General features: G+C 37.6%; 1 protein-coding gene across 10 annotated transcripts in view; it reads left to right on the top strand.

Annotated features, from left to right (window-relative positions):
* Positions 1 to 275: 275 nt before the first annotated feature.
* The window catches only part of Unc5d (unc-5 netrin receptor D), a 508,406-nt gene continuing 488,566 nt past the window's right edge, over positions 276 to 20,115 (top strand). For all 10 annotated transcript variants that reach the window (XM_076852500.1, XM_076852498.1, XM_076852499.1 and 7 more), the window contains exon 1: positions 276 to 375. In XM_076852500.1, coding sequence (XP_076708615.1) covers positions 276 to 375 — 100 coding nt within the window. The remainder of the gene's footprint in view (positions 376 to 20,115) is intronic.

Below are 20,115 nucleotides of genomic sequence, written 5' to 3'. Positions count from 1 at the left end.
GCGAGCCGCGCGGCGCTCACGGCGGGTGACTCCGGCAGCGGCAGTGGCGGCTGCGGTCGCCTCGCCGTGGGAAGCTACGGGGATGCGCGTTTCCTCTGAATGTCCATTCAGAGGCGGCTCGGAGCGCGCTGCCCCGCTGCCGTAGGGAGCCGCGTTGGAGCAGTCACTCGCCAAAGACCCTCGGGACCCACTCATTTCGGCCCCTGCATCATAGTGCCTTTTCCCCGACTCCAGAGGCGTGGAAGAGGAGCTGTACCCCCTTCGGGGCGAGGAACATGGGGAGAGCGTCGGCCGCAGTCGGCGGTGGAGGGGCGCGCCGGTGGCTTTCTTGGCTGGGGCTCTGCTTCTGGGCAGCAGGGGCTGCGGCTGCCCGAGGTAAGCGCTGGGCAGAGCGGGTGGCTGGGGCAGAGTGGGAAGGAGGTCAGAAGACTGAGCGGGACCTGCACCTATGGCGTTGGCTTCCTAAGTTGCGCCTTGCACCTCTCCGCGCTTGGAGCCCGACTGGGTGGGAGTCTGGGGGAGAACCTCCAAAGGGACCACCGCTTTCCAGCCCAAGTTTGCTATCTGCTATTTGCAATCCTACAGGTTGCTGTGACCCGAGCCCCTACCTTTTACTCATCGCCTGCTCAATTTTCCAAATCCTGGAGTAGCCCTATCTTCACTGCAGGCTGGAGTAGCCCTATCTTCAGTCCGTTCTCTCTCTCCTTGGTCCTCTCCGCTTCCTTCCTAGGCGAGATCATTCATGGGTGGGCGCCCACAGTGATGTCCGAGAGTTCCTAGAGAAAGGAGCCTGGTGGGTGGGCCCCAATACTGATGACGCCTTTTCCCTTCTGAGAACAACATCCAAGCTTTAGTCGCCTCGTTCTGCGCCAAGCTTGTTACCCCACGGACGCCCCTAACCCTGGATCTTAGCCAGCTCTGGGTTTTCCTTCACGGAGGCCGCATGTGTGCAGGAGCTGGGGAGAGTAGTGTGCACCCTCCCGGTTTAACTATGCCTGCAGTACCCAGCGAGGATAAGCAGTTGGCCAGAGGCTGCTCACCCTGCGCCTCCTCTCCCTAACCCGTGCTTACTCCAGCTAGGAAGCGCGGGCCCCACAGAGCAACGCGGAGACCTCAGCTTTTTTCCGACTTAGAAGCGTAGACCCCGTTTTTTCCCCCTGAATCCTCTGCACTTCTGCAGAGTGAAATTTTGCAACTGGTTTCAGTTCCACCTTGAGCGAGGATAGGAAGCATCAACTTAAAGATAAATCTCAGGGACCTGCTTTGAAGATGACCATGGGCGGTTTCATACACAGCCTCAGTAGTGTGACTTTACCTTTGAAATAATCCGGAAGCCTCTCTTTTCTGCCCTTCTTTACCTGTCTCCTTCCCTGCATGCTATCCAGTAGGTTTAGAATATGTAACTGCATTAAATGATTTACTTAACGCTTGTCTGGCAAGAGGTTGAACTGAGCTAACCGCCTCACCTTCTGCTATGCTGTCTCCTGAACATATATTAATAGCCAGGAGGCCGCGGGAAGGGGTGAGGATAATCACAAAAAGAACCAGGATCATCTCATTTTTATGAAAGCTAACGGTGTGTTAAAAGCAGCTGTACTGTCTGGAAAGAAGAATTTTTTAAAAAGTGGATAGAGGTTTTCCGTTTTATGATCCTGTTCTGTGTGTGTTTGCATTTCATTTCCTGAAAAGTTGTTGTTGTTGTTTTTAGTGGAGTAGGCTTTTTAAAAGACAGGAAAGGTTTAAAAATGAGCCTCACTGATTCCACACACTTGGTTACGGTGAGGCATATTTCTTTCTCTTTCTGGAAGAAGCACAAGCTTCAGTCGTTTAATTTACTATGGAGAATGAGAGGATGTTTCTTGCAAAGTCAGCTCTGAATTGTTTTTAATACACTGGTATGGGAGAGTGTGCCTTTTATTTTTTCTCCCTAAATGTTGAGCTAAATGTCCGAGTTTCTATCTAGCCATGACTGACTCCTGGTATTTACCCTTGGAATTTGCTTGGTGGACTTTTCTTAAAGCCAGCTCCAAACAAGAGGTGGGGACATGCCAAAAGCCTCTTGGATGGAGTTTTGCTGGCTGTGAAACTAAGGCTAGCACCTCTTGTCTGCAAGCTGTTCTTTAAAGGTCTCCTGGAAAACACACTGTACACTCTGCAGGCTTATTTACAACAAATGTCTTGCACAGATCATAGTAATGTTCAAGACACATGGAATGGAGCAGTAAATCTGACTAATATTTCCCTTGTCAAATTTTACTTTCTGGGGCATGGAAGCCTATTACCTTTAGCAGCTGTCAGATTCTTCAAGAAATGAACATTAAACAGGCTGTGAAACCTGTGAAACCACATGCACCTGGCTTTAGACAGGTGGATGCAATTGAAGTTTTCACAACAAAGGATGTGTTCCAATGTTACTGAAGTTCCCCCATCCTAGGAAGGTGTGATTCATTAAAAGCAAGATGTGGTGCAATAGTGTGGTATCTTTGCTTAATAGTCTCACCGTTTTGTGTAGGGTTGGTCCTTGATGATTTTTATTTATCCAAGTAAATAGTTTTTGTTCTCTAGAAATTCCCCCCCTCCCCGCAATGCTGGGGATCCAACCCAGAACTTTGCACATACTCGGCAAGCACTCTACCACTGAGCTATACCCCCAGCCCCTCAAAGACTATTTTTAGTGATTTGATCCTGGATATACTCAACATCCACAAACCAACAGGATATATAAGATTATGACATTTTGCTTTGATGGCATGAGAAAATTTAATAATTCAGTATATTTTATTTACAGTAATCATGGAAACAGATAAATATTGTACCAGCTCACATTTAAATTTTTTTTCCTTCATATTTACAGTAAAACCTGAAAATCAGTGGGAGATTTCACATAATTGGCTTTGAATATGCTCAGAAAGAAAGATACTTGGGATCAGGAACTGAGTGTGGAAAGTAGTGGTCCAAAGAGTACTACTGTTTTCCACCTTAGTGAGCAATACTTCCCTCTAGAGAGTTTTATTCTGCCTGTCGGCAAGTTGTAAGGAAAGCACTTTGGTGCCATGATTACTGTTATGTTTGAACACTTTTTATCTTAAAAGACAGTTGTTTAAAGTTCTTCATGACCTGCCAAGTGCTAATTGAATCTATCATGTTGTCATACTGATTTGTTTTTATTCTTGAGGGAAAAAAGCATTGCTGTTGATCTGGTTGTGATTCCTGCATTAGATACTGTACATAAAGACTTTAGTCACTAAAGGCAGGGAGGAAGCTACCCTAGGCAAGCTGGGCGTTCACATGATTCCGAGCTTTAAAAAATTTCCTGGACAATGAAATCCTCCTTGTGCGTGATTGCTGGAGTAATGCATTAATGGCAAAGGAAGTACATACTTATTTTATAGGCATAATAGAGTCATGTGACTTATACATACTTAAATCCACTTATCTCTCTGGTTTCTACAATTTTAAAACTATTGCCATTTCCTCCTTAATGATTTTTAATAGGCGTCCCTTTTTCTCCCTTATCTGTTCTTTTTCCTCAAGAATGTATTCCTTTATAACACTATGTGAAGGGAGCCTTTTGGTCCAGTTTCCTACCGGACTTGTCTTTTTCTAATTTTTGGATTGTTCCATGAACTTGAGAAGCCTATGGCACGTTCTTTGCTTGCCCCATGAAGTGTTCTGCTCAGGAGATCTCTTAAGCATCTCAATTTTTAAGAAGAGATGAACCTTTTTCGTGAGGCACTGAAATGACAGCTCTTGTCATACTTTACAGACTCGCTCACTCTTTGAAAGGCCCATCTGTGGTTCTTCAAGTAATACCTTAAAGGACTCGAAAGCCTAGGGAACCCAACAAGTCCTCCCTGCACTCTCAGGCCTCTGATTCTGTCAGTATATCTAGGCCAGACTGTCTTATTAATTAGGAAGAGCAGTTTTCTGTTTGTTGCTTCAATGATTAGTAAACTTGTGTTTTATTTTATTCCAAATGTAGTAGAAGACACCACTAACGTTAAGAGGTTTATGAAGGGTTTAGTTTCTTGGGAAATAGTGACTATTTGATATTCTTCCTTTTTGCTTTTTTTTTTTTTTTTTTTTTTTTTTTTTTTTTTTAAATTTAGGGTAGAGATCTAGGCAACATGTATTAAAATCAAATTCAAAGCCAGTTATCCAGAGAATTATTCCATTGTACACTTTAAGGAAGTGGTGGTGGATTGGGGTGTCCTCTCAATGGACAGAAATGTACATGTTCACTGAGCACCCTATTGTGCCCTCCCTGTTGATTACTCCTTTGCCGTTAATCCTGATTGTTCCTGACTCCATGCAGTGCCACTTGATCAGCAGTGTCATTATCTTCTCCTTTTTTGATGCTTTCATGAATTAACAGCTCAACAGGGTAACCAATAGAAACTTTCCCCATGTTTTTCTAAGTCAGGATCTAGGTAAAGATATTGTTCACCCCTTCATTTTCTAAATGGCCATGGTTGGCCTAATATAACTATTGTCATATTGCTACCACTCTTTATTTCATGTCCGTTCCTTAAAATAAGGCATTTTGCAGCTTTATTTGAATATGAATTAATAATATTGTATTTAGTTAGCACCATTCATTGTTCTAAATGGTTTACATACATCAACTAATTTAACCTGTAAGATGAGATAGGTACTATTTTCTTTATTTATAAGATAGGAAAAGAGGGGCAAAGAGGGTTTAAATACTGCCCAAGGCCATGCAATGAGCAAATGGTAGAGTCTGAACTTGACTTAATCAGTCTGATTCCAGAGTCCATAACAAAAGATGGTTTTCTAAACTGTTGAAAATAAGCGGACCCTTATATTTTGATGACAAAAGTACTAAAATGGTATCTTTATAACCTTCAAGAAATATAGAGGAATTTAGAGTAGCTTAAATACATCTGTAAATATATTCAGATAAATCTAAGAGATTTGTGTTGTATGAAAACAACCACCCTCTCACCATTCAGCTTAGTACACTTCGGGATTGGATTCACACTTAAAATGCTGAATGCCAGTTTCTAATATGATAGCTTGCTTTTTTTTTCAGTTTTGAATTTCAACAGAAAATATTACTCTGAATACTCCATCCATGGAATGGCAGATCCCAAGAGACTATTTGTTGCATGTCTTGTATTTTTAGCCTTGTTTGCCGGGGAAATGTGGAGCATGAGATTTGAGAATAGATTGTTAACACCAGAGGCTGCTGTTTCTGCTGTTTTGGGTCCTCCTGCTGCTGCTTTTGCAAGGCAGATGGCTAGATTCATTTATAGAAAATAGATATTCGTTCTATTTTGCATTTTCACTTTGAAAAGAACTTTTAATTGTTTGTGCCACATTGCATCGTATGGCCTTATTGTGTGCATACACATGTGGTGCGTAGATAATTTTCAGAATTAGGCGGATGTTAATGCATTTAGTTTGGATGGCATTATCCAAAATCTGCTAACTCTATTGAGCTTTTGGAAGTGAGTATTTTTGCAGTGTGGTGTATACCAAGTATTTTGCTTACCCTGCCACTAGTTGCTGCCTTGCCCCCACCTCACTGAACTGGAATTCACTGGCATAAATATTTGGGTTATAGTTATATATATGGGGCTTACATCAAAATAATGAGTACAGGTTCCAAAACACTTGGAACTGGAAGTGTTTTGATTTTGGATTTTTTCAGATTTTGGAATGTTTAGAAATACATAAATGAGATATCTTGAGATGGGACCCAAGTCTAAACATGAAATTCACATGTGTTTCATATATAGCTTATACACATAGACTGAAGATAGTTTCATATGTTGTATGTAGTGTTCCTGAGTTTTGACTGAGACCTACTATCACAAGAGGTCACACATGTGCCTAGTGGTATCCTTTTGGTATTCATAAAATTTCAGATGTTGGAACATGTAGTCTTTTTGGATTAGAAATTTCTCAGATTATATCAGGTGACTACAGGACATGAAATATTTCATGATATAGTTTCCAACAGGGTGAGTATAGGATGTTCTTGTATGACTGGCTCCTTCCGAAAGTTTCATAATTAAGGACACTGAAAAGCCAAAAGCGATCTCTCAAGTGAAGCCAATGGTATCTTTATTTAGTGCAAACCCAGCTGTCCCTCAGTATCTGAATCCTGAGGACGCTTGAGTTCCTCATATAAAATGGTGTAGTATTTGCATATAATTTACATCCTCACATATATGCTTTATGTCTAGAATTTTTATAATACTGTATACAGTGTAAATGCTACAAAAATAGTTGATTTACTGTGTTTGTAAAATAATGATAAAGGTCTGTACATATTCAATACACATCTATTTTTTCCCTAATATTTTCAGTCTGCAATTGGTTAAATATATGGAACCTGTGGATATGGAGGGCCAACTTTATTGACTTGCTGTCCCCAAGTTTCTGGTGCAAAAAGAAGTGCAAAAGAGCCTTCATCCCAGAAAGAGATGTTATCCCTCCATTTTTCTCCTGCATTGATTGGATAGCAGTAATCAGGTGGGAAGATATTATGGCAACAAAGTCACATTTAATTAAGGATGGACTTTAGAGATGCTGCGTGGAATCCTAAATTGAGAGCTGTGATTTCTCAATCTGGAAAGTCAGAAGGAAAGTGATGTCCACAGCAGATATTCCAGAAGGTAGGTAATTGGCAGGTAGGCTTAGGAAGCAGGTGATCCAAGAGGACCAAGTTAGGAAATCATCTTGACTAATTCAAGGGTCCAGTCAACCATTGGCGTGATGACTATGTTTTGTATAATATCAATAATAGATTTTAGTAACTTACTACAAAGCAAATTAGTTTGCTATATATTAGATGAGAAGATTTGCCTCCAAATTAGTAGTAGTTATTTGGAGTTGCTTGGAAGTCATTGGTGGCTCATGCTAGCATTAGTACTTATTAAGTAGTTACCATCTTTATTTGAATTTAAATTAATAAACCTACTGGTGGAAAAGAGGAAATCAATTGATCATGGGTTATGGAAGCTACCCTGGTAATGTTTGAAGCTCAAAAATCATTTTCAAATTTTAATGTACATTTGAGTCACTGCATATCTTGTTAAAATGCACATTCTGATATAGTAAATCTGAGGAAGGGCCTGAGGGTCTGCTTTCTGACAAGCTCCTAGATGACAGCATCTATGATGGTAATTCAAGGTTTTGATTTGCAGTGTTTTTTCTCACTTGCAATCCGGTGTGAAGCAGGTTTCAATGTGACCATTTAAAAATTGCCAGTAGGAGACTAGGCAAACACACATGTCAGTTTTTACTCAGACATACAGCTGCTTATAAAACTAATGGACTTTCACAGGGCACCATTCTGAGTCTTAAATTTTATTTTGAAATAATTGGGGTCTTGTGTCTGCATCTCGTTAATTTCTTGTAATAAAGACAAAATTGAATTTCTCAGAATTTGAGCAGATTGCCCAAAGTCGAATTTTCGTTAAATGAGAGGCTTTTCCAGCCCTCTTCAGCACTTCTTCAGTTTATTGTATTCTCTTGACTGGAGCTGCACTTAAGATTGATCTGGAATTCAGGGTAATCACAGAATGTGACTGTAGTTAAATGAGAGGTAGAACAAAAACATTTAAAAAGAAAACAGAGGAATGCCCATATGGGGTACTGATGTTCCCCAAATAGTGGGATTGCTGTTGTCACAACATGCTGTGGGAGCTTGCGTTTGGGTCCATCTGCTTTTGCTGTGGGAGTGAACTTGCTCACTATTACTTTCCATTACCTGGCAGGGCTAGTCCCAAAGCACATGTTGAACAATATTTGTTACTTTAACCTTCTGTTCAGGTATGAATAATATTTAGGCTAAAATTTCTAAAACCTCAATATTGTGATAAAACCCTCAGGAAAATCTAGCTGCAAGAATAAGAATGAAATAATTTTGAGGTTTTTTTTTTTTTTCCCCTCTTTTTCCTCAACAGATTGTAAGGCCTACATTCTTAGATTATCCAAGAAAGATGATTAAGTGGCTGTTTTGAATAATGATTCATTTTTGTGAAACTTGCAATTCTGTGTAATGATTGTTCATGTTTTGGGGTTTCAGTGTGATATTTCAACATGGATATAGTATGTACTGATCAAATCAGGGTAATTACTATTTGCATCGCCTTTCATTTCTTTGTGTGGAAAGTTGAAGCTACTCTTTTCTAGTTCTTCATTAAATGTGTAATAGATTCTGGTGAACTGCAGTCACCCTGCTGGACTGTGGAACACTGGCTCATTCCTTGTGTTTCACTGTGTTTTGGTAGCCATCTTTCAGGTACTTCCACAGTTTTGATCACTGTGTATCTTCACGTGACCCTGATATCAAACAGATGACAACATGTAAGTTTTAGAGATTTTTCAACCTAAGCCAGGCAACTGCTAGAAGCCAAATCTTTGAATAGTTTCTGGGCCTTTTTAGTTTCATTATCATGTATTTTTCCAAATAGATGCATTACTTTAAAGTTGGATGACAGAGCACTTCCCCTCACATGGTAGTTGATAGGGATGTAGATTTGTGAACACTGGAAGAAGAAATAAATGAGTAAAATTCATTCAAATGCCTGTTTTGCCTTCTTGATCTGTATGGTATTAAGGTTTGTCATGATTTCGAACAGAAATGGCCCTGTCTTGGGAAAATGGGAGCAGTAGTAAGTAAGTCAGGAGTGATTGGAAAAGAAATAAAATTGTGAATATATTAAAATAGTATATTATAGTATAAGATAATTGACATGTAAAAATCTTCCGAGGAACTTGCTAGGCAATAACATTTTCTTCAGAATCAAGAAAATTAAAGTAGTTCCTCAAAGTAAAACCACAAGTAAATTCTTGTGAGGGTTTTTTTTTTTTTAATGTCATTATAGACATCACACTTCTTTGAAATATAATACTAGCTCAATTTGCATAGCTTTCTAAATACCTTGTCTTTATCATTAATTTTGAGTTTATATGCTTTTTATTTTTTGTATTCATTCATATAAGGAGATCAAAGTCTTCTAACTTGTGTTTGAAATCAGCTTAGCACAGTGCAATTGGACTTCCAATACCAATTTTCATCAGTATGTCTTTAAGAATTATGTAGCTTGTTTTTAAAAGAGAATGGGAAAGAATACAGACCCCAGAATAAAGTTCCTTACCAGAGAGATGTGTGTTGTAAACCTTTTGAAGAGAGCTGCAAAAAATAACTGCTCTTCATCTGAAAAGATAATCCCTCAGTCATAGGACCAGACATTACAGTGGTTATCAGCAGTGAATTAGGACATTTCCAAAGATAATTTCCCTTAAAAAAAAAAAAGCAATCAGGAGGTTTGCAGGTTTTGTTGGTGTGAGGTATGTGGGTTGGATGTAAATACTTTAGGGTTTGCTTTAAAGAAATAAGGTTGACAGAAAGACTTGTCATTAAATATTTTTCCCCTTGGGGCTAAAAGAAATCCATCTGATGTTTTAAGAAGTTTGGCATCTAAGTTGAAGTGCACATCAGCCTTAAATTTCAGTGTGAAAAGATAGCTTTAGCATATTACATGATGTGGCAGAGAAAAACAATTGTACTGACAAATTTTTATAATTGTCAAGGTGATAAGTACTGTAATACATGGATATGTGTGTATTATGAGTTAGTAGAACGTCATATATCATCATTATATCAAACTTACATCATTAAAGTTCTAAGCCATTAGTTTAAATAGCATTAATGATACTTAAGCTTGACATGTAGTCACAATTTTGACTTGAAAAGTCAGTGTCTTAATTCTGGTACTCCCATTCCTCTCTCCAGGGTATCTCCCCTCTATCCCTTTATTTTCCAACCCTTAGTCTTTTTGTTCTTTTACTATTCAAGTCAAAACTTCCTTGCCTTTTATACAACATGGCGGGTTGGAAAGGTCAAGACAATGCACCCTTCAATCTGACACTTTTTTCTCTGTTTCTTTTTATTTATAAAATGAGGTGATTAGCCTACCTTAAGTTCCTGTCTGCCTAACATTCTATAATGCTACCCTTTGTTTCCAATATCATATGCTCACAGGATTTTGATCATTTCAGGAAGCATTCCTTGGCATCTTAAAATATATGTGACATTCTTCAATGAAGGGATGATATTCTGGAAGTAAAATTTGCAGGAGAAGCTAATGGGTTTTCAGAAGTGATACTGCTAATCATTGGCTTAAGAATTTTTAGGAAGGTGCCAACACTAAATTAGGCTACCTGTTTTAAATTCTCTCAAAGCAGTGGTTGTAAGCAAATGTGAATACAGGTTTAACATCCCTAATATAAAATCTGAGATGTTCCCAACTCTGAATTTTTGGATTTTTGTGTTAGAGATGCTCAACCAGTCAAGTCTTTGCAAATATCCTCAACTCTCCAAAATTCTGAAATCTAAAGCATTTCTGGTCCTAAGTGTTTTGGATAAAGGGTAGTCCACCTATGTGTGTAACTCTAATAGCAAAAGCAGGCTGACTGGAGGTCGGCTGCAGGGGATTGGAGGCCTAGGAGATATTCTCCCCTCCTGAAGAGCTCTTTGATGCTCCAGAGTGTGTGGGCTCACTCTTGCTAAATTGATTTTCTTTTTAGAAGGAACCAGGTACATAAGATTTCATTTTAATTTCCATATTTGAAGTCTTCTTGAAAAAAATTGAATAAATATCTCCACTCACAACTCATCAAATATTATATACCCTCAACTCATCACTCTGATTTCTGGTTTGTCTCCAATCAGTGACTTTTGTGAAGAGATTGGAAAGACCCAAGGAGCCAGGTGGTCTTCATTTTTAATAATTGTCTTTGTTTGAACTATGGATGTATACCACTTTTCTAGTTTTGGGAGCAGTATTATATAATAGAAGATATAAAACACCCACCTGGCGTTTTTTGTGGTGTTGGGGATTGAACTGAGCAGGGGGGGCACATGCATACTAGGCAAGTGCTTTACCACTGAGCTACAGCCCCAGCCCTAAAGTGGCCTTTTATTTAACAACTGATGACCACTAACTTGATCACTGAGTTTCGTGTATTCCTGTGTTTATTATTTGCAAAAAATCATAACATTTTATTTCAAAAAGGACCCTGAAGTTTCTAGGAAAAGGCCCAAATCCAAACGTGAGCAAACGAGGTGTAGAGAGAAGAGATAGCTTGCCTGGCTTGTAGACATCATTGCTGCTAGTTACCTGCCAAATCTCCATTTTCTCAATGTCGACCTTGCCTCTTTTCCTTTTCAGACTCATAATAACAAGAGTAATCAATAGAAACACAAAGGAATTAAGAAGAACAGATACCAGAAGACTAAAGACTATTGATCATTTTACCCTTCTGTTAAAAGGATGTTTTCTTTTATTTAAAATGGTTATATTTTTCCAAAATATCTTTGAAATAAAACACTTTTTTTTCTTCCTTGGCTCTGTTCTGAATCACTGAGGGCTGGGACAATGATTTGAGGGACTCAAGTTAGTTCAGTGTAGTAGAGCTAATTAATATTGTAGAAGAGGTTTGCCTTAAAAGATTGTTTTGCATTTGGGTGAAATTAAGAGTGAGTCTTAAGCTTTTGTTCTAATAACTTCTATATCCTTGACGATAAATATTTTTAATATGAATCTGTGAGTAGATCCTAAATATCTTTCCAATATAATGATTTAAAAAAAACAACTATTGACAGGAATGTATTGTCACTAATACTATGTGATGTTAGTGCTGTGATTTAGAATAGTGAACCTTATATTTTACTAAAAGGAAATAATTTTAGAATGGTACTTGCTACAAGCCACTAAATCTTATCGGGATATGTAAATTACTTTCTAATTTCTCCCTCATTAAGTCTGATGTTCACTTGTGGTAAGAAGGTATGACTTTCAGTGAAAATGGTAGCTGAGCCCTGGTTGAGGTAACTGTCACTTACATGGACACAGGGGTTGGTTGCTCACAGGATACTAGGTGGAATAGATTTTTAATGTGCAACTTGACTTGTGCTTCTTTGAAGAATGCTTTTGATGTTGACAGCGACATGTTAATGATACCCTCAAAAAGCCATAAATCTACACCAAAGAGAGTGTCTGGGCACTATTTTAAAAGCTTTAGTTCCTTCTCATGCAGTACCAAATGTCTTGATTTTAAAGTGGATACTATATTCTCTGATGGCCACAAAAACTTGCAAAAAGGCATCCCTATAGTTGGGCTGGAGCTTATAAACTCTGGTAGTTCTATCATGATTATTATTCATGTCAGTGCCGCCTTGCTACAAGGTGTTAGACACATGAGGTGTTGAAAACTTCTGATTCTTGGAGATTAGGTGTCAAAATATTCAGGGTTGGGCTGTTTTTAGCAGTAATCAGTGAAAGATCTTGCTGTTGGAAATGGTGGTCAGGTTTTAAATCAAATCCTTTGTTATCACCCAAAGGCATTTCTTAAAAATCTCAAAAAGACAAACATTTATAGCAAACATCTATAGTCGTGTCGTATAGGTTAGGTGAGAAAGTCACAGACAGGTGCTTTGGATGTGCACGGGCAGTCACTTTTCTTTTTAAAGCTTAAAACTGATATTTAGTATTTCAAAGTATGTTTAAACAGTTTTATTGAGGTATACTGGTTTGAGTGATGAGCACAGAATGTTTGACGTAATCCTTCTTTCTAGAAATACATGTATTTATTTTGAATTCTGAAGAGAAGTAGTTTAATTCTGAAGTTCTCAGTCATCTGCCTCAGCCTGAATCTCAGAGCAATTAGACAGCTTTTTAAATTATTTTTTAAATTGGTGCACTACTGTTATACATAAAAGCAGAATTCAATGTAATATCTTCAGACATACACTTGACATCATTTGGTTAATTTCTTTCTAAGCAGCATTTTTAAGTTCCTCAGTAGACTCTTAGTTTGGGGACTCAATATTGAGAGCCACTGTTTTAACGTGTATAAAAATAGAAACCGGGAGTGTACAAATGAAGTCACTGATCTTTAAGATTTAGAGAACATATTTGACAGTCCCTGTCATATCAAAAGTGTACAGGATATAGGTGACCTCTCTCGTTCTCATGTCCACACTTCCACCCCAGGGTTTATCTTTCTGTGATGAAGCTCAATGACTTGAATGGGTAGAATTGAATATTGACATCGAATGGGGACCTAAACTGTTCCTGTCAGATTAGAAAAATTGTGTTATTAATTTAAGAGATAAAATTATATGAGAGATTATATAATAAGGAAGAAACTTATAGGAGCATAGGTTTGGAGATGTTACTATAGGTTTTTCTTCTGGACAAGAACATAGGTCAAGAAATGGAGATTCCTTATTTTAACCCTCATCAAACCCTCAGGCCCATGAATTAATCATATTTTTGTTAGAATAATGAAAATTATATTCCAGGATTGAATATTTTTAGTACTATGTTTCATCTGTGTCATTGCATGTACTATTGTGATTCACTTTCCTATAGTTTTTGACTATACTATTATAACTATACCATATTTTTTTTACTTACATTTTCAGTGAAACTTGGGTGATCATTACCTGAGATAATTTACTTGTAAAGGTAAAAGGTTTACTTTGGCTCAAGTTTTGAATGTTTTGGTGAATGATTGGTTGGCACCATTGTTTGGGGCCTGTAGTGAGGCAGCAAGTAATAGCAGGAGCATGTGCCAAACCACTCATCTCAAGCTGGGGAGCAAAGAGACAAAGGGAAAAGAGACTGAGTTCCTGCAGTTCATTCAAGGGCATGCCCCAGTGACCTAGTGACCTCTTTGGAGGCCTCACCTCTCAAAGGTTCTACAGCCTTCCAGTAGTGCCCCTGGACCTAGAGTTTAATACATGAGCTTCTGGGGGACATTCAAGATCCCAACAATGAGTGGAGAAATACATTTGTATTAGTTTTAGTATTCAAAGGTTGTAGATATGAGTATCTTCTTCCCATGCAGGTAAATTTCCAGGGACTATTGTTGGTGACTGAAAGAAGTAGACTGGGACAGCTTGGGCCTCTTTGCCATCTTGGGAAATGAAGCATGGGCATGCTTCCTAAAGCAAACTTTACTCTTCTTGCCCTGTTTATGACTGCTGGTGGTTCTATGTATGAAATCAAATACAAACTCGTAGTAAAAATACTTTACTCAGTGTGTGCAAATGAAGACACTGATCTTTAAGATAGAGAACAATGTCATGGTTCATCTGTGTCATTGCATATACTGTTGCTGACTCAGTTCTCTGAAGTTCAGTGTTTGTGTGACTGTACCATAATTTATTTACTCATTTTTTTTTGCCCATGAAACTTGAAGGAGGTTATCACATTATTTCTGCTATGAAATATACTATGAAGAACATTCACACTGTGAAGCGTCTCTCATATATCAGAGAGTAGGTTACTTGGGCCTAGAATGTGAACATGTTAGCTATTCCAGATAATGCTAGTAATTTTTATCTGAACAATTAATTTCCATCTCCTTGATTACTAATGAAGTTACACATATTTTCATATAATTGTCATTTACATTTTATAAAAAACCTAAGTAAGTCTTTTGCTCATTTTTTTTCCTGTTTGACTTAATTATTGGAGTTTTACATGTGTGTTACTGAGCTTATGATGGAATTACTTCCCAATAAATTGATCAAAAGTTGGAACTACCAAAATTTGAAAATGCATTTTAACATGGAGCATCAGAATGTAGCAGCACAGGACCCCTCTGGAGCTTTGGTTGTTCACCCTTGTAATCACGTGGCTGATGGGCATTCTGAGAGAACATTGCACTCTCCCTAGCCAGAAGATCAGAATGAAGTGACAGTTTCTAGAATGTGCCTTGCTTTCATACTCTTTATAAAGTGAAAAAAAATATAAAATGATCCATTATAAGTTACGGATCATGCGGATGTGTGTATCTCAGTGTGTTAATGTGTGGAATTTCTTCTCCAAGTTTTAGATCTCTTCTGATAAAGTAGAATTATTTATGGTATCTTCTCATGGACTAGAATTTTTAATTTTAATGTCATTAGTGTCATTAATGATTATGATTAGTTCTTTTTGTGTCATGATGAGGAAATCCTAAATTTCATTAAAGATGTTCTCCGGTATTTTTTCCTAAAATCTTATATTTTGATCTTTCATATTAATGCCTTTTATCCATTGGGAACAGATTTTTTTTTCCTATGTAGAGTTTGAATTAGGAATTTAATTTCAGTCTTTTGAGTGAAGGAGTACTTGTCCCAGTACCACTTATTGAAGAATCCCTTCCTTTCTCTAGGGATATGCAATGTCACCTTGATAATTTATGACAGTTTCATATATACATGGGAATTTAGTCTGGTATTACAAGTTCTTCAAGACAATTTTAACAAACTTTTTGGTTTTATTTCCTCCTACCCCTCAGATACCCCCACTCAGCTGGACATTATTCTTTCCTTGAACTTTGAATTACCTCATAATTTCCTTTGTTTTATGCATCTGCCTTTTGGTCTTTTCTTTTTTCTTTTTTTCTTTTTCTTTTTTTTTTTTGCTGCTTTCTCTTTTGCTCCCAATTATATTGTAATATTTTGGAAGCAGGTATGGAATTTTGTTTATCTCTGATACCCCAAACAGAACACAGTACCTTTTATCTAGTAGATATTTGATCAAACATTGAATTGAAATCCCAACAATGTTTGACACTGACCAACTCATCTTATTATTTTTGTCCACTATTGGGTGTTGACATACATAGAGCTTAAATGCAATGCCTAGGGTCATAGAACTCTGTGGGTCCCTGAACCCCCCTTTATTCCTTGAGCTTATTCCAGAAAACCTTTCATATGCATTCAGTTGGTAAATGACAGATTTATGAAACACTGACCAGAAGTATGAACCAATATGAAGTTTCTAGAAAACAAGTGAAGAGTCACATAGGTGAGAGGTCTGAGGACTTTAAACCTGTCAAGTTCATTGCTAAGAATAATGTCAGTTAACCTACAGCTCAGCATTATCCAAGTATAGTCAGCTGACTTGCACCTCTGTGCCTTTGTTCACAGTCTTTGTTCAACACAGTTTACTGACCTGCACCTCTGTGCCTTTGTTCACAGTCTTTGTCCAACAGTTTGTTTGTGTCATTGTCCATGAATCTTCTCAGCACTAGAGATTGATTTTTTATTGAATGCTTTATCTCCACACCCTGACACAACTACTGTTACTGAACCAATCAGACCATGTCTTAATTCTTTTTTATAGGTCTTTTTTTTTTTACTCTTGATCATCATCTTCTGAGGGTGGAGTCAGCCTTCTGTTCTACCATATCTGTTCATGTCTAACTTGGGAATATATTTGGTATAGTTCTGTTTCTAAGATACTCTACATGCAAAAACCAAATAAGCAAAAACTAAAAAACTTCAGGTGAGCTTATAAATGTATTTGATCAAGCCACCATTTATGTATATAGTTTTTTTTTGACAAAATTATTATCCTCCTGTTCCTAATAAGATATAAACCTATGTGAGTGATGTACTTTCAAAATATTAACTGCTATCACAGTAGTCTAAATTAAAGTTGAAGAACTTGTTACATATATTCAGAGATCCCAAGTTGGGGAAGTTTTGTAGGAAAAAAGCATTCCTAATTGAGTCTACATGGTTGGGAATTTGCATAATCAGAAGAGAAGGATCCTTAAATTTGAATTTATAACTCAAGAAAGGGACAAATATAGAAAAATGAGTGGAGATAAAAGGGTACAAGCAACAAATAACTCTTTGCCCCCAGTGGATGGTCCTGGAAACAACTTCCTGAGGTGATTACCAAATTGGAGTGAGCATTCTGAAAGGGTAAGTTGGGACTCTTGGATCTTATTCATGAAGGTGAACTCTCAATATCTACTTTACCTGAATGACTGACAGTTGGGAGCTTCCAGGTAGTGTAACATGGAGAAGTTGAGGCAGGAAATCAGGACTGATAGCAGCATTTTCAGGTAGTAAGACTTTCTTCTCTACTTTCTGAGTTAGGAATAGGCTAATGATTAAATTAACCTGACTGAGGAGTCCAGGGGAGTGTGAGTGTGTGTGTTTATTTATTTATTTTTTATTTAGATGAAAGTATTTCATTCCAAATTGTAAAGATGCTATATACCTTTTGTAAGAAAATTGAAGCTACATGAAAGACAGCAATTTCAAATAAATATTCTAAACATAACTCCTTCCAGAGAATTTTTCATTTCTCTGTGCGTCTTTTGACTTGCAGATCTCTGCTGGTCCCTCTGTTCTCCAACTTTGGGAAGGAGGAATGCTGGTTACCCAAGTGCTCAACCAAATATTTTAGCCTTGTTAAAATTCAGAATGTTAATTTTTTGATAACCGGTGCTAAATATCTTGTATATTCTTTTACACATCCTGAAAGCTTTGGATGAGAAAATATCACACACTTGTTATTTTTAAAAAACTGGCCAGTAATAATGGACATGACCCTTGTTGTGCCATATAGCCAACTGGAGAAAGCTTTATAGAAAAGTTGCAGAGCAGTGATTTGTGTTAAATGAGCTAAAAGGGATACAAACCCACAGTGTTTTTTTAGGCCAAGTTGGGGATAATGTGTGATTTTGGATTACTACTCCACTATTCAGAACAAAGGTTTGTTTTGTCTAATACTTTCCCAAGACAACTTTGAAGGGTAGTTTTCCTATTTCTGGTATGGTATCATATATGAATTTTGTCTCAGAATCAGAATGAATCAAATATTGGTACATATGAACTCTTATGTGTATAAATAGGGACATAAATATTTAGATTATGTAGTGTTCTTATGAGGTTGTCTCAGTTGTGGTGAAGTGTAATCTTAGTAAGAAAAATGACATCATTATATAGACTTCAGTGATAGTCTGTATTTCTCCCCTTTTCTGGGAGTTAGAAATAAAAAATTATAAGAAAGTTTTACAGGATGCATTAGTTAAGATTATAGTGATCAGTCTTTGCAAAGTCCCTTCACCACTTTCTTCTTAAACCGATTTATTAATAAAGTGCACCTGAAGTAATTGAGGCTGAGAATAAAAACCTGAAGACCATTTTTTTTTTGCAAGCCATGACTTAACATGGTTCTCAATTTATCCATCCCTCCCCCACCATCCTTCCTCCTAGCTTAAATATTCATATCCAGATTGAAGACTTTTGCAATTCCTTATCTACAAGCATTTTCTCTTGCATATAAAGTGCATAATGGTGTTAGTTTTATAGCTAATAGTCATCTGTGCAGCAAGTTGAATGTGTGCTACTTTTCCTCATAAAACACCTGGATGGCAGGGCTTGTTGTTTTCCGAACATTCGTTCATTTGCTTTTGAGACCTTTTAGTAATTCAAGGAATAAATGAATAGATGAATGGTTACAAACTACAATTAATATTGGCATATTAACTGAACTTTGTCTTGATAGTTATGTCTGATAATACGAATGTCTGCAATGTGCACTCATTGTGTTAGATGCTTAATGTGTACAGACTTTTAATCTTACTGTAACCATACAAGGTGGACATTAGTGTACATTTTGTTAAAAAGAGAAAACTCAAATATACTTTTTCAAAGGTTCTTATTCTAATCAGCAAAAGAATAGGAATTTGTACTTGAGACAGCCCTACAACAGAGCACGATTCTTTCCTAGTATCAGGTGAAGGTATGGTCATGAGTTCCAGGGATAACACTCTTTTTATAGCCAGCTATAGTTTACCAGAGAAACTTTTCCAAGATACCTCTTAATTATTAGGTATGATGGGGAGTTCCCTGAGCAAGTCTAAATTGAATCCATCTAATTTTTTAATAAAAAAAAATTGTTGTCTCCGATACAAGCAGGTTATACGTGGTATGTTTTCTTAATATGTAACTGTTGTTGAGCCAAGGTCCTGCTTTCCCTCTTTGGTGTCTCATCAGTGCAGAAGTGATAATTTGACTCTTTGGGGCACTGTGTCTGACAGGTCCACTCTGCTGGGCTTACACTGACTCTTGGCTGCATCCTTACTCTCATAGCCCTTTCTGTTTCAGAGCTTGATGCTTCTTGCACATCCAGAGGACTAAGTTTCAAATTGCAATGGTAAGACCTTCTCCATGGAGTTAGTGTTATACCGTGATATGACCTTGCTTTGGGCAAAGATTGCGCGTGCATTGATGTACGCGCTAATAATAGTTGGAGGTATGAATTATAGGCCAAATCATAACCTCAGGTAAAATTAGTAACCTACGTTTCAAACTGGGCATTTACAGTCTAAGAGCTCACGAAGAGATTTAACCCCATTGGTGGGTGTTAGAGCAGAGGAATTAATGTGTATTTAACATACTCATGTACTGTACTAGCCAGATTAATACCCTATTTTATTTAGTCTTCTATGGGAGGAAACTGAAATTGCAGACCAGAAGATAAAATTGAGAGATGTTAACCTAAATTTTCCTGAGTCATAAGTAATGGCAAGTGATGGATCTGTTTTTTTTTTTAAAAAGTTCAACAAAAGTATATTTTTCAAGTAAATTTATTATATACATATGTATCTAACTCCATTCCTGCTATAATTGATATGGTTTAGATAAGTGTCCCCCATTGGGCCATGAGTTAAAGGGTTGATCACTATGGGAAGGTGGTAGAAATCTTTAAGGGGTTGGGCCTGGTAAGAGGTCTTTAGGTCATTGGAAGGATGCACATGCCCTTGAAGAGGGTTGTGGAACTTAGGTCTCTCTCTCTCTCTCTCTCTTTTTTTTTTTTTTTTAAACTTTTTGGCCACTATGAAATGAGCAGCTTTGCTTCCTGCAATGAGTATTACCTCACTCTAGGCCGAAAAGCACTGGGGTCACTCAACCATGGACTGAACCTCCCCAAACTGTGAGTCAAATAAACCACTTCTCTTTTTAAGCTAATTATTTCAGGGTTTTTTTTTTTTATAGTAGTAGAAAGCAGATTAACACAATAGCAAAATATCTTACAATGTGGATAATTGATTAAAATAATCATTTTTCACAGTTCTGGAGACTGGTATGTTCAAGATCAAAGCCCCAGCCTTGGTGGGGGCTTTCTTTCTGTTATGTAAATAGTATCTTTTTACTATTCTCATATGGAGGAAGAGATAGACACTGTGTCCTTAAATGGCATGAGGGAAAAACTCACTCTCAATCTGTTTGTAAGTACACTGATAACATATATGAGGGCAGAGCTCCCGTGGCCT

This window comes from Callospermophilus lateralis, chromosome 4 (assembly GCF_048772815.1).
Source record: "Callospermophilus lateralis isolate mCalLat2 chromosome 4, mCalLat2.hap1, whole genome shotgun sequence".
In the NCBI taxonomy this organism is placed as follows: Eukaryota; Metazoa; Chordata; class Mammalia; order Rodentia; family Sciuridae; genus Callospermophilus; species Callospermophilus lateralis.
Note: the sequence above shows the minus strand (reverse complement) of the source record. Positions and strands in the feature narration are given on the sequence as shown.